At 26.7% G+C, this 10,108-nt stretch overlaps 2 protein-coding genes across 7 annotated transcripts in view; one reads left to right on the top strand and one right to left on the bottom strand.

Annotated features, from left to right (window-relative positions):
• LOC102680143 (glycine-rich protein DOT1-like) overlaps positions 1 to 5,684 on the bottom strand; it is a 6,683-nt gene extending 999 nt beyond the window's left edge. Inside the window, exons 1-10 of one of the 6 annotated variants that reach the window (XM_006621651.2) lie at positions 5,667 to 5,684; positions 5,373 to 5,482; positions 5,074 to 5,223; positions 4,790 to 5,005; positions 4,532 to 4,723; positions 4,287 to 4,458; positions 4,100 to 4,214; positions 3,800 to 3,937; positions 3,145 to 3,186; positions 1,096 to 2,542 (exon numbers count right to left, since the gene is read on the bottom strand). In XM_006621651.2, coding sequence (XP_006621714.1) covers positions 2,496 to 2,542; positions 3,145 to 3,186; positions 3,800 to 3,937; positions 4,100 to 4,214; positions 4,287 to 4,458; positions 4,532 to 4,723; positions 4,790 to 5,005; positions 5,074 to 5,223; positions 5,373 to 5,470 — 1,170 coding nt within the window. In that variant the 5' untranslated portion in view covers positions 5,471 to 5,482; positions 5,667 to 5,684 and the 3' untranslated portion in view covers positions 1,096 to 2,495. Of the gene's footprint in view, positions 1 to 1,095; positions 2,543 to 2,787; positions 3,070 to 3,144; positions 3,187 to 3,799; positions 3,938 to 4,099; positions 4,215 to 4,286; positions 4,459 to 4,531; positions 4,724 to 4,789; positions 5,006 to 5,073; positions 5,224 to 5,372; positions 5,483 to 5,666 lie in introns of those variants that run through there. The other 5 variants (XM_006621650.2, XM_006621653.2, XM_006621655.2 and 2 more) reach the window with 5 other exon arrangements.
• Positions 5,685 to 6,136: 452 nt separating this feature from the next.
• Positions 6,137 to 10,108, top strand: part of LOC102680999 (serine/threonine-protein kinase polo) — a 5,109-nt gene continuing 1,137 nt past the window's right edge. Inside the window, exons 1-7 of the mRNA XM_006621659.2 lie at positions 6,137 to 6,471; positions 6,975 to 7,199; positions 8,014 to 8,231; positions 8,318 to 8,613; positions 8,707 to 9,003; positions 9,307 to 9,707; positions 9,853 to 10,101. Of these exons, the coding sequence (XP_006621722.1) occupies positions 6,379 to 6,471; positions 6,975 to 7,199; positions 8,014 to 8,231; positions 8,318 to 8,613; positions 8,707 to 9,003; positions 9,307 to 9,707; positions 9,853 to 10,050 (1,728 nt within the window). The 5' untranslated portion in view covers positions 6,137 to 6,378 and the 3' untranslated portion in view covers positions 10,051 to 10,101. The remainder of the gene's footprint in view (positions 6,472 to 6,974; positions 7,200 to 8,013; positions 8,232 to 8,317; positions 8,614 to 8,706; positions 9,004 to 9,306; positions 9,708 to 9,852; positions 10,102 to 10,108) is intronic.

The raw sequence follows: 10,108 nt of genomic DNA, 5'->3' as shown, positions 1-10,108 counted from the left end.
TTTTTTTTTTTTTTTTTTTTTTTTTTTTATAAAAAACGGATAGATTATTTTACTCACCTGAATTCGGGTTGAGGTTTACTCGAGCATTTGTCTTTTAATATATATGAGCGTAATACATGTTAGCATAGATTTAATTCGATATTCTTGTTGCTTGCTTTTCCATTGCTTTTTTTTCTACATAATGTTTATCTTTTTCTTTTTCATTTTAAATATGCTTTCGTTGTCTATCTATATATGTATATATATGTACAAGATGCAATTAAATTTTTGCATATGATAAATTGGAAAATAATATATTGAGTGATGCTGATTATTTATATTGAAAAAAGAATTGCTTGAATGAAAAAAGATGCATCACAAAGATCAAATATTTTTTTAGTATAGATCGCTTAGAAAAATTAAATAAAGACATTCTAATTAATGAAAGATATCATAATATACTCTAACAGAAAAAACAATACTTTCTAGGCTTCATTTACATGATACCTGATACCATTGGACATTAATAACATTTATGATACAGTCGTCATTTATTCATATAAATTTGTTAGTTATTTGTGTGAATCGGTATTCTCCTTGCTGGTAACAGAGGGAAGGTACTCTCTCTTTCTTTCATTCTGTTCCCTAAGTATCTCAGGTTGTTGTTACGCCTGTGAAATAAACTTAGTTTTTGTCAATTTTTATATATAGAATTGTCCAGAATTACCCATGAATGCTGTTATATATACATAATATATATATATATACATATATATATCAATAATATCGTACTTCATTCTGGACATAAAATATTCTTTGAACATTTTATATATATATATAATAGAATAAAAAAGAATTCTTTTCTTACTCTTTTTCATATAGAATATTACAAAAAATTTGTTCTCCATAAGATTATTGTTTTTTTTAATAAAAATTTTATACCTACGTTAGTTATAAAATGCACTGTATTCTTTTAAATTGAATTATTTTTTAATATAAATATCGTTTTTTAAGGCAGTTGCTGGTTTTCCTGCTTTCTAAATATTTTTTTTTAATTCAATCCATAGTTCTCATATTAAAGGTGAGGAAATAATAAATATAAAAAAAATATTACTGTTTTTTTCATGGTTCTTTTTTTCAAAGTTTCTTTTCATTTCGCTTGTTATTACTCTAATACTTACAACAATTAAATTGATTCACTATCACTATACCAATGACATGCGACGCTGACTTTTAATACAGTTTTTAGACAATTTCATAATAACTTATAATAATAAACAGAATATAAGACCACATTATTTGTCTTATATAATTTTTATGTACTTTAACGTACACAACTGATTGGAACATTTTTTCGTATTCATGCATATTGAACCTTGAATAATTTATAATACATCGCTTTTCGATTTCATATAAATATCTATTTTTTTAATCGCTAATATTGAATTTTGATTGTCTCTGCCGATGTGACATTTCAATCTGCGATTAATATTTAAATTATAATTAAAATAAATTCCTAACATTATTGATAAGTTTTCTAATATTTTTTCATTTGATGTCTCAAAAACAAAAAACTTTTTTATCACCACTAAGCAGAGCATTTTATATATAACTCACGCAAAAATTGAGCTCTACATGTTAAAACTACATATAAATTGATTCATATATATGTATATGAAATGAAATGTCGCAACAGTAAGACTGATCTATTATATTATAAGTTTGTTTTTTGTATTAATATATTTTCAGAATCAAAATATCGCATTATTAAACGCATAATAAGGGAGGGCATCATATTCTGATACACGATTCTTTTTTTCAATTCGGTTAAATGTAAAACAAAATACACCACAAAATACAATTGCTTTTTCTTTTTTTTTATACAGAATATAAAATATTCATTTTTTTTATATTTAAAATTTTTTAATATCATTGAGCTATGTATGTGTATGTTCACAATGATTAACCGATTAATGACTTTACAAATAGCGTAAATATCTTTGTCCTTAATAATTACAATGAAGATAATTACGATTTAATAATGTTTCACAATCGCAGATTGCTTTTTAAGATACAGAAAAAAAAAGATAAACTGTACATCAACTCAACTTAATTCTAAAGTAATATCGTTAGCCAAACATGACAAAAAGAATAGAATGCTATACTGCTAAGTCAAGTATAAAATGTTCATGTCATTTATACTTTTTTTTTTATAATTTTTTATAATAATTAAACAATCGTTTGGTCTTACCGCGTCTTCCATGCGCGCGACAAAGATAGAAAATCACAAATTTCATTAGAAAGCATTATTCTTTTTTTCAGCTCACTTTTTTCATTTGAATATAAAAATTTGTCATAGTGACAAATAAATTATTAATTATAAAACACTTAGTGTTCATGACAAATAATATTTGTCCAACTTTTTCACGCGCTAGGAACGATATACTTTTATTTTTTAAATTTGGAAAAAAGAAATGTTATCTAAATATTTAGAATTAAATAGTTGTATGTGTAATTTAATAACGTCGCTGAGACTGGGCGTTTTGGTAACCAGCACTGCCACCTGTAAACAACCATAGCTTCTCCGTTCAATCATCTTTTAAGTATAAATTTTTTTAATATGATTCTGTGTATTTAACATTATACTATATATTAATCTTCATATAAAATTGAATAATATATATACTATATATTTGCCTACTTTTTGAGGTACATTTGTCTTCTTTTTCTTTTATTATTATTATTATTATTATTATTATTATTATTATAATTATTACTATTTATTATATATTAAATTTTTTTTAATATTACTAAAACAAATCTTACAATATCTATACTTGCCACTTCATTTAATAGTTATAATTTATTATCGAAGCTATGAATTGTTATATTTATTACTGTTTGTAAAAATATAATAAAAAGTCCTATGCTATGTTTTTACTTCTTGCAGTTAACATTAAATGTTTCTATTTCTTCATCATAAATTGAAAAATTCACGATAGGATTTTGTTTTTATTTTCTTTCAAATATCTTCATTTCATTAAACTAGCAAATGTGATCGTTTTCTTGGTGGTATGTTTAAACCCGATCCTAAGTATTTTATTCACGGTAAAATATTGCCTTTCAGAAGTTAAAAAATTTTTTTGGATTGTAAATAGTACTTACCATAATCTTGTTTTCCATATACACCATCTTGACTCGAGTAATCTGTAAATATAACAAATAAGAATTAGAAGTTATCAATTAACTATTTCAATTAATGTAGATGTGACTCAGACGAGAAAAATCTGTAACTCACTAGATTTAAAACTTCAATTGTATTTTATTTACCTATGTAAAAGCGAATTTTGTGAAATATTAATGTTTTTTTTGCTTGGGTGTGAAAATACTGATAATACAGTATTATTCTGGAATGAAGAATGGCAGGAGGCAGTGCTGCAGTGTTGGTATCCAGACGAAAATAGCCACATTTTTTTCTTTATCTTACCAATTTTTGTACTAGTACTTCTTTTTTTAAATGGAAAGTTGTGATATCCAACTTCATTCAAACTAATAGATTCAAAGATAAAAGTGAAATAGAATCTATTATTTAAAATTCGTTTTAAAAAGAAAGTAAATTTTCAATTTTTGATAATTAAGCGTTTCTCGTCTGAATCGATTCATATTTGAAAATAACAAGTGCTTTAATTCAAAAGTATAAAGAAAAAATATATAATTTTTTATTTTCTTCATTTTTCTTCTTTCTCCCTTTTTTTGAAATGAAACCGAGGAAAAAATAAATACGTGATGTAAAACGTGGTGTCGAACGGAAAAAACTAACCATAAAGTTGTGTCGAGTAACCACCCCTGTTGGTCATAGAAGTGGCATTAGAAGATCGGTCATCGTAAGAGTTAATGGGGGCATAACCTGCACCCCCACCCCCTGCTACTGCTACCACTGCCTCCTGCTGGTAATTGGCTGTGCACGCAGTATATTATATTAATTACACCACGAAGTTAACAATAATATTGCCCTTTATATTATTTCCGAAAAGGAATTTCTTAATTGTTTTTTAATTTCGACGACAGAATTTAAACTATAAAATACGATGAGTTCATATTATTATAACTATAAACTAACCTGATGGTGGTGCTTTGCCATAACTGTAAGGATCACCAGCACTGAAAGCTCCTGTAGCTGGTACAGTAGGTGCTCCACCATACCTACTATCAGTAGCTGCTGATGGTGGATATCCCTAAATAAAATTATATAATTTGTTTAGATTCCATTCTTTTCATTTTTGAATTAATAGCATAAACTAGCTTACAGCTGTTTGACCATAATCTGGAGGTTGCTGATAACTTTCATAACTTTGATATGATGATTGAGTATAATTTTGTGATCCATAACCGCCACCATATCCCACAGGCTGTTGCTGTTGTGGTTGTTGCTGTCCTCCACCATAGGCATTGCTAGTACTTCCTCCATATCCGCCTTGACTATATTATAATTTTTTTGGTAATAAAATTTTTTATTTTTATTACATTAAATCTATCCAAGTTAATTAAATACCTTGGTGGTTGTGTCGCATAACCATTTGCAGGTTGAGAAGATGGCTGATCAAATCTTGGTCTTTTTGAAGGTCCACTTGAACCTGGAGGTCCACCACCTCTTTTTGATGGACCACCACCACCGCGTCCACTACCTCTGCTTCCACGATCTCCAAAACCTCTGCCTCCTGGACCACCTCTCCCAGATCCTCCTCTGAAATAATGTAACTTTTTTCTTTATATAATTTTAAATTTAATAGAAAGAGGTTATAAATTTTACCTAGATCCTCCTCTGCTGCCTCTATCCATTCCTCCTCTACCTCGAAAATTACTATTACCTCCACGATTGTCTCCTCTACCAAAATCACCTCTTCCTCTACCTCGAAAACCACTGCTTCCACCTCCTCTACTGCCACCACGTGGTGGACCTCCCATTCCTGGCAATGGTGGTCCACCACCTCCTGGACCACTAGACATTCCTGGATCTGGTGGTCCTCTGACATAATAATATAAATAAATAAAAAGAACAAAATAAATTAAATAAAATATAATTATATTTAATACCCAGGAGGAAAATGTCCACCACCACGACCACCTCTACCAGGAGGACCACCTCTGCCTCTCATTCCAGGTGGTCCACCTCTCATACCACCTCCAGGTCCACTACCTCTACCACCTCTCATCATACCTCCTCCTCCTCTTGGAGGTCCACCCCTATAAAAATAAAATATTTTATATTTTGTACTACTATTTATATAAAGTCTTTAAAAAAATGAAGTTAATTAAGTATCTTATATTTTCTCATATATATTGCAAGTTACATTATATATATATAAGTTAATGGTAAATATATATAGATATACCTTCCCCTGTCTCCGAAACCTCCGCGTCCTCTCATAGGACCACCGGGACCACCACGACCACCGCGGAATCCACCTCTACTAGCTGGTGCACCTTCCATTTATAGATATATCTAATATTTAAAATAAAATTTCTCAATAAGGAATAAGAAATATTGATTACAGTATAGACGCTAAAATTTTTAATGAAATATATGAAGTTTTTTTCAATCACAATTATTTTCCGCATACACTAAACGATTCATAAAAAAAAATTCCAATAAAATGCACATTATATGTTTACTTAAACGTACTTACATTTCACTTATTTCTAAATAATCTTTTCATAAATACCAAACGCGCCAATCTTAGACAATCCAACAACGAAAATGGACGCCGGTTGCCGGAAAAAGAAGCATCGACCACACCACTCAAATTACTATACTGATATATTACCGGATATCCTATTTGTTTTGAAGCGTTTTCATGTACAGCAACATTTTAAAAAACATAACCGAAAGAGAATATTTGATTCGAATAGCAATATATAAATTTAATTGCTTTAAACATATAAAAGAAATTTAACTTAAATTACATTATTAAATATATTATTATAAGATTTCTAGGTAATTTTTTAAATATTTTGTTCATATATATTTGCAATTATTCAAAATATTTTTGATCTTAAATAAAATATTAAACGTTTAAAATTATTTTTATGTAATAATATAATGAGATTCATGAAAATTTATCTTTAAATTGTCAAAGTATGGTGAATAAGTATACCTATGGATTCAACCTATAGTTAGATATATGGGGAAGCGCGGGATTGGTTAAGAAATTGAGATTTAAATATTGAAATCCGTTGCTTGTCTTCCGCATGACAAAAACAGCAAAATTTGTATTTGAGAAGAAAGTTAGCATTGAATATATTTCTTTTCGTGGAACATACAAGTAACGTGAGTAATATTAACCAGAACGCGACGTTTTACATCATATAGTGCACAATCCAGCCAAAAAATAATACAAGATGTCAAAAGACGAAAAAGAATGCGTTATTCCTGACGTGATATACGATGTAAACTCAGGAAAAAGTTATATCAAGGGACGATTTTTTGGAAAAGTAAGTATAATTTTTTTTTATATTTTATATTTTTTATATTAAAAATTTATTAACACTTTTATATTTCTATCTTTTTGGATTAATTTCAGTCCGATAAAAATTATATATCAAATAATTTTTTATTCAATATGTAGTAATTTTTAATACTTGTTGCTTTTTTTTAAAAATTTTATGGAATTTTGATAAATATATAATAAAAATAACCGACTTTTTTATTTATTTATTTATTTTTATTTAAATCTTAGTTAAATAAATTTTATTAAATACATAAAATATAAATTTTTAACAAAACATAACTCAAATTCATTGTATTGAATGCTATTTAATATAAAGAATTATATATTGCAAAAAATTATTATATTATATATTTTAATATCTTTTACACATGTAGTTTTTATTTTTTGTCTTTATTTGTATTTTATTTTATATTATATATATATTTTATTTTATATTGTATTATATTATATTAATTATTTTATTTATGCTTTATACGTCTTATTTAGGGTGGTTTTGCAAAATGTTATGAAATTAGAGAATCAAAGTCACATCGTGTATTTGCTGGAAAAATTGTGCCAAAGTCACAAATTACAAAGAGCAATCAAAGAGAGAAAATGACACAAGAGATTTCCATTCATCAAACTTTGAACCATAAAAATATTGTAGGCTTTTATGGTTTTTTTGATGATCCACAAAATGTATATATAATTTTAGAGCTATGCAGGAAAAGGGTAAATTTTCTTATAATCTTTTAATTATAAAATTTTTTCAAAAATACAAATATAATTAATCTTTGTTTCGAACATACAAATAAAATAATTTTATTTATTTTTGTTTTTTGTTAATATTAAAATGATATTTAAAAATATCAATTTTAAATTTAGATATCCATTGCTCTAAAAGTTATGTGTATATAAAAAAAATTATTTTTAATATGATTATTTTCATGCTATATTGTTATTTATAACCTATACAGGCTATAAAACTAGTAGTTTACTTTTGATCTACGTACCTAACTAAAATCTAGCTTAAATCTAATCAAAATAGAAACTCAAACTATAATTTAAATTAGATTAAAATTTATAATTTAATTATTATTAATTTATTATTTAATGAAATTAATAATTATATAATCAATTTAATTATAAATTAGATTCAAATATAATTATAATCTAAATCAAAATCATATTTAGTCATAATTTAAATAAAATTCAAATTTAATCATAATTTAAATCAAATTTAAATTTAAATATAAATACAATAAATGAAATATGTACTATTTATCGGTACAATCGAATTTGATTGACCCGCCTGTATAATGAGTTTATATGGACGAAACCAATATGGCGTCAAAATATATATAAATACTAACTTTCATGTACGCGTAATTTTTAAATTGGCATTCTAAATTTAAAATTGATATTCGATGATAATTGATCGAATATTATTAAAAACACAGAATGTTAATAATGATATTTAATAATCCAAAACGAAATGTTATTAAAGTTATATATGTATTATTAAAATGGAAATTATATTTTCTAGTCAATGATGGAATTACATAAACGTAGAAAAGCACTAACGGAATGCGAAACGAGATATTATATGAAGCAAATTTTGGATGGTGTCAATTATTTACACCAAAATAAAATAATTCATAGGGATCTTAAATTAGGTAACTTATTTTTGAGTGATGATCTACAGGTTAAAATTGGTGATTTTGGTTTAGCCACCAGATTAGAACATGAAGGAGAACGTAAAAAGTAATTGATCTGTTTATTTTTATATTTCAATATTTAATATAAAATTAATATGAAAAAAATAAATTTACTTTTTATTTTATTAATAGAACTGTGTGTGGTACACCTAATTATATTGCACCAGAAATTTTAACTAAAGCTGGACATTCTTATGAAGTTGATATATGGAGTATTGGATGCATTATGTACACTTTGCTTGTAGGAAAACCTCCATTTGAAACATCAAGCTTAAAAGAAACCTATGCTAGAATAAAACAAGTCCAATATAAAATTCCTACACATATCAATACAATTGCAATGAATATGATATCTAATATGTTACAAGGAAATCCATCTAAACGTCCTTCCATAACAAAATTAATGAAAGATCCATTTTTTACTTGCGGTATATATCATCAAATTTTGTTAAAATATTATAGAATAATATTAATATTATTATGAAATATTTTTATTGATTGTTTTTTAAATTTTATAATAGGATTTATGCCACTTAGCTTACCATTATCATGTTTAACAATGGCACCTCGCCTAGATATGTTAGAAATGCATAATCAACGTAAACCATTATCTGAAATGAATACTAATGTAGGAGGAGAAGGACAAGATTTTGTATTCCGCGTACCTAATAGTCCGGTGCGTAAGACAAAACCCACCGATGCAATTAGTGAAGTTCAAAAACTGAATCTTGATATTAGAAAAATGCTTCAAACATTGAGAGAACAGCTGAGTGCTGTATTAAAGGCTAAACCAAGTAGAGAAACAACTTCATCAGCAGGTACAATCATCCAAGGATTAAATTTTATTATTGCGTTTTGCATGGAAATTTTCGTTTATACTTACGGAAATTATTTCCTGATGCAGAATATTCAAGACCTTATCAGATTTTTGCGGAAACCTCAGGCACGAATCTCATGTCCTATTCTATTTCCCCATATTATTAAAACTAACATTTTTTTTTAAATAATGATAATTTTATATTATTTTAATGATAATTTATATAATATAAACTTTTAATTTAATATAATCAAACAAATAATTGAAAAATTTTAAGTATAAATATTTTATTTTAACTATTCAGATGAAATGACTGATCCAGCTGCACAACCTGTTGTATGGATAAGCAAATGGGTTGACTACTCGGATAAATATGGATTCGGATATCAACTTTCTGACGATGGTGTGGGTGTAATGTTCAATGATGGTACCCGTTTAATAATGCTAGCCAACTGTTTCAATATTCATTATATAAATCGAGAAGGAAACGAATTATATTACACAGTCAAAGAATATCCATCTGAATTAGAGAAGAAAATGAGGCTGATGAATTTTTTCCTAAAATATATGAAAGAACATTTAATGAAGGCCGGATGTTCTTTTGCGGTAAAACCATGTGATGCTATGTCTAGGATACCATACATGCATCAATGGTTTAGAACACAAAGTGCTGTAGTTATGCAATTGACTAATGGAACAGTACAAGTGAGTAATTAAATATTCTAAACATATTTTTTTTTAAGTTTTAAATTAAATATAATCATTAATCCATATCTTTTTCTTTCTTTCTTTTTTTCTTTTTTTTTTTCTTTTTTTTTTTTTTTTTTTTTTTTTTTTTTTTTTTTTTTAGATAAATTTCCTTGATCATACAAAGATTATTATGTGTCCGCTAATGGCGGCTGTTACATATATAGACACAGAGAAGAATTTCCGAACTTATAGATTCCAAACTATACAAGAAAATGGATGTTGTAAAGGTTTAGCTAAAAATTTGGCATACGCTCACGAAAAACTTGTATTAATGTTATCGAACCCTCAAACTCGATAATTATGGCTTGAGATCAAATGTTTTAAGAAGAGAACAATTCTGATACCAGTATATTTTA

The sequence above is a fragment of the Apis dorsata genome, unplaced genomic scaffold, assembly GCF_000469605.1.
Source record: "Apis dorsata unplaced genomic scaffold, Apis dorsata 1.3 scaffold_631, whole genome shotgun sequence".
Classification (NCBI taxonomy): domain Eukaryota; kingdom Metazoa; phylum Arthropoda; class Insecta; order Hymenoptera; family Apidae; genus Apis; species Apis dorsata.
The sequence above is the reverse complement of the archived record's forward strand: the minus strand, read 5'-3'. Positions and strand labels throughout refer to the sequence as shown.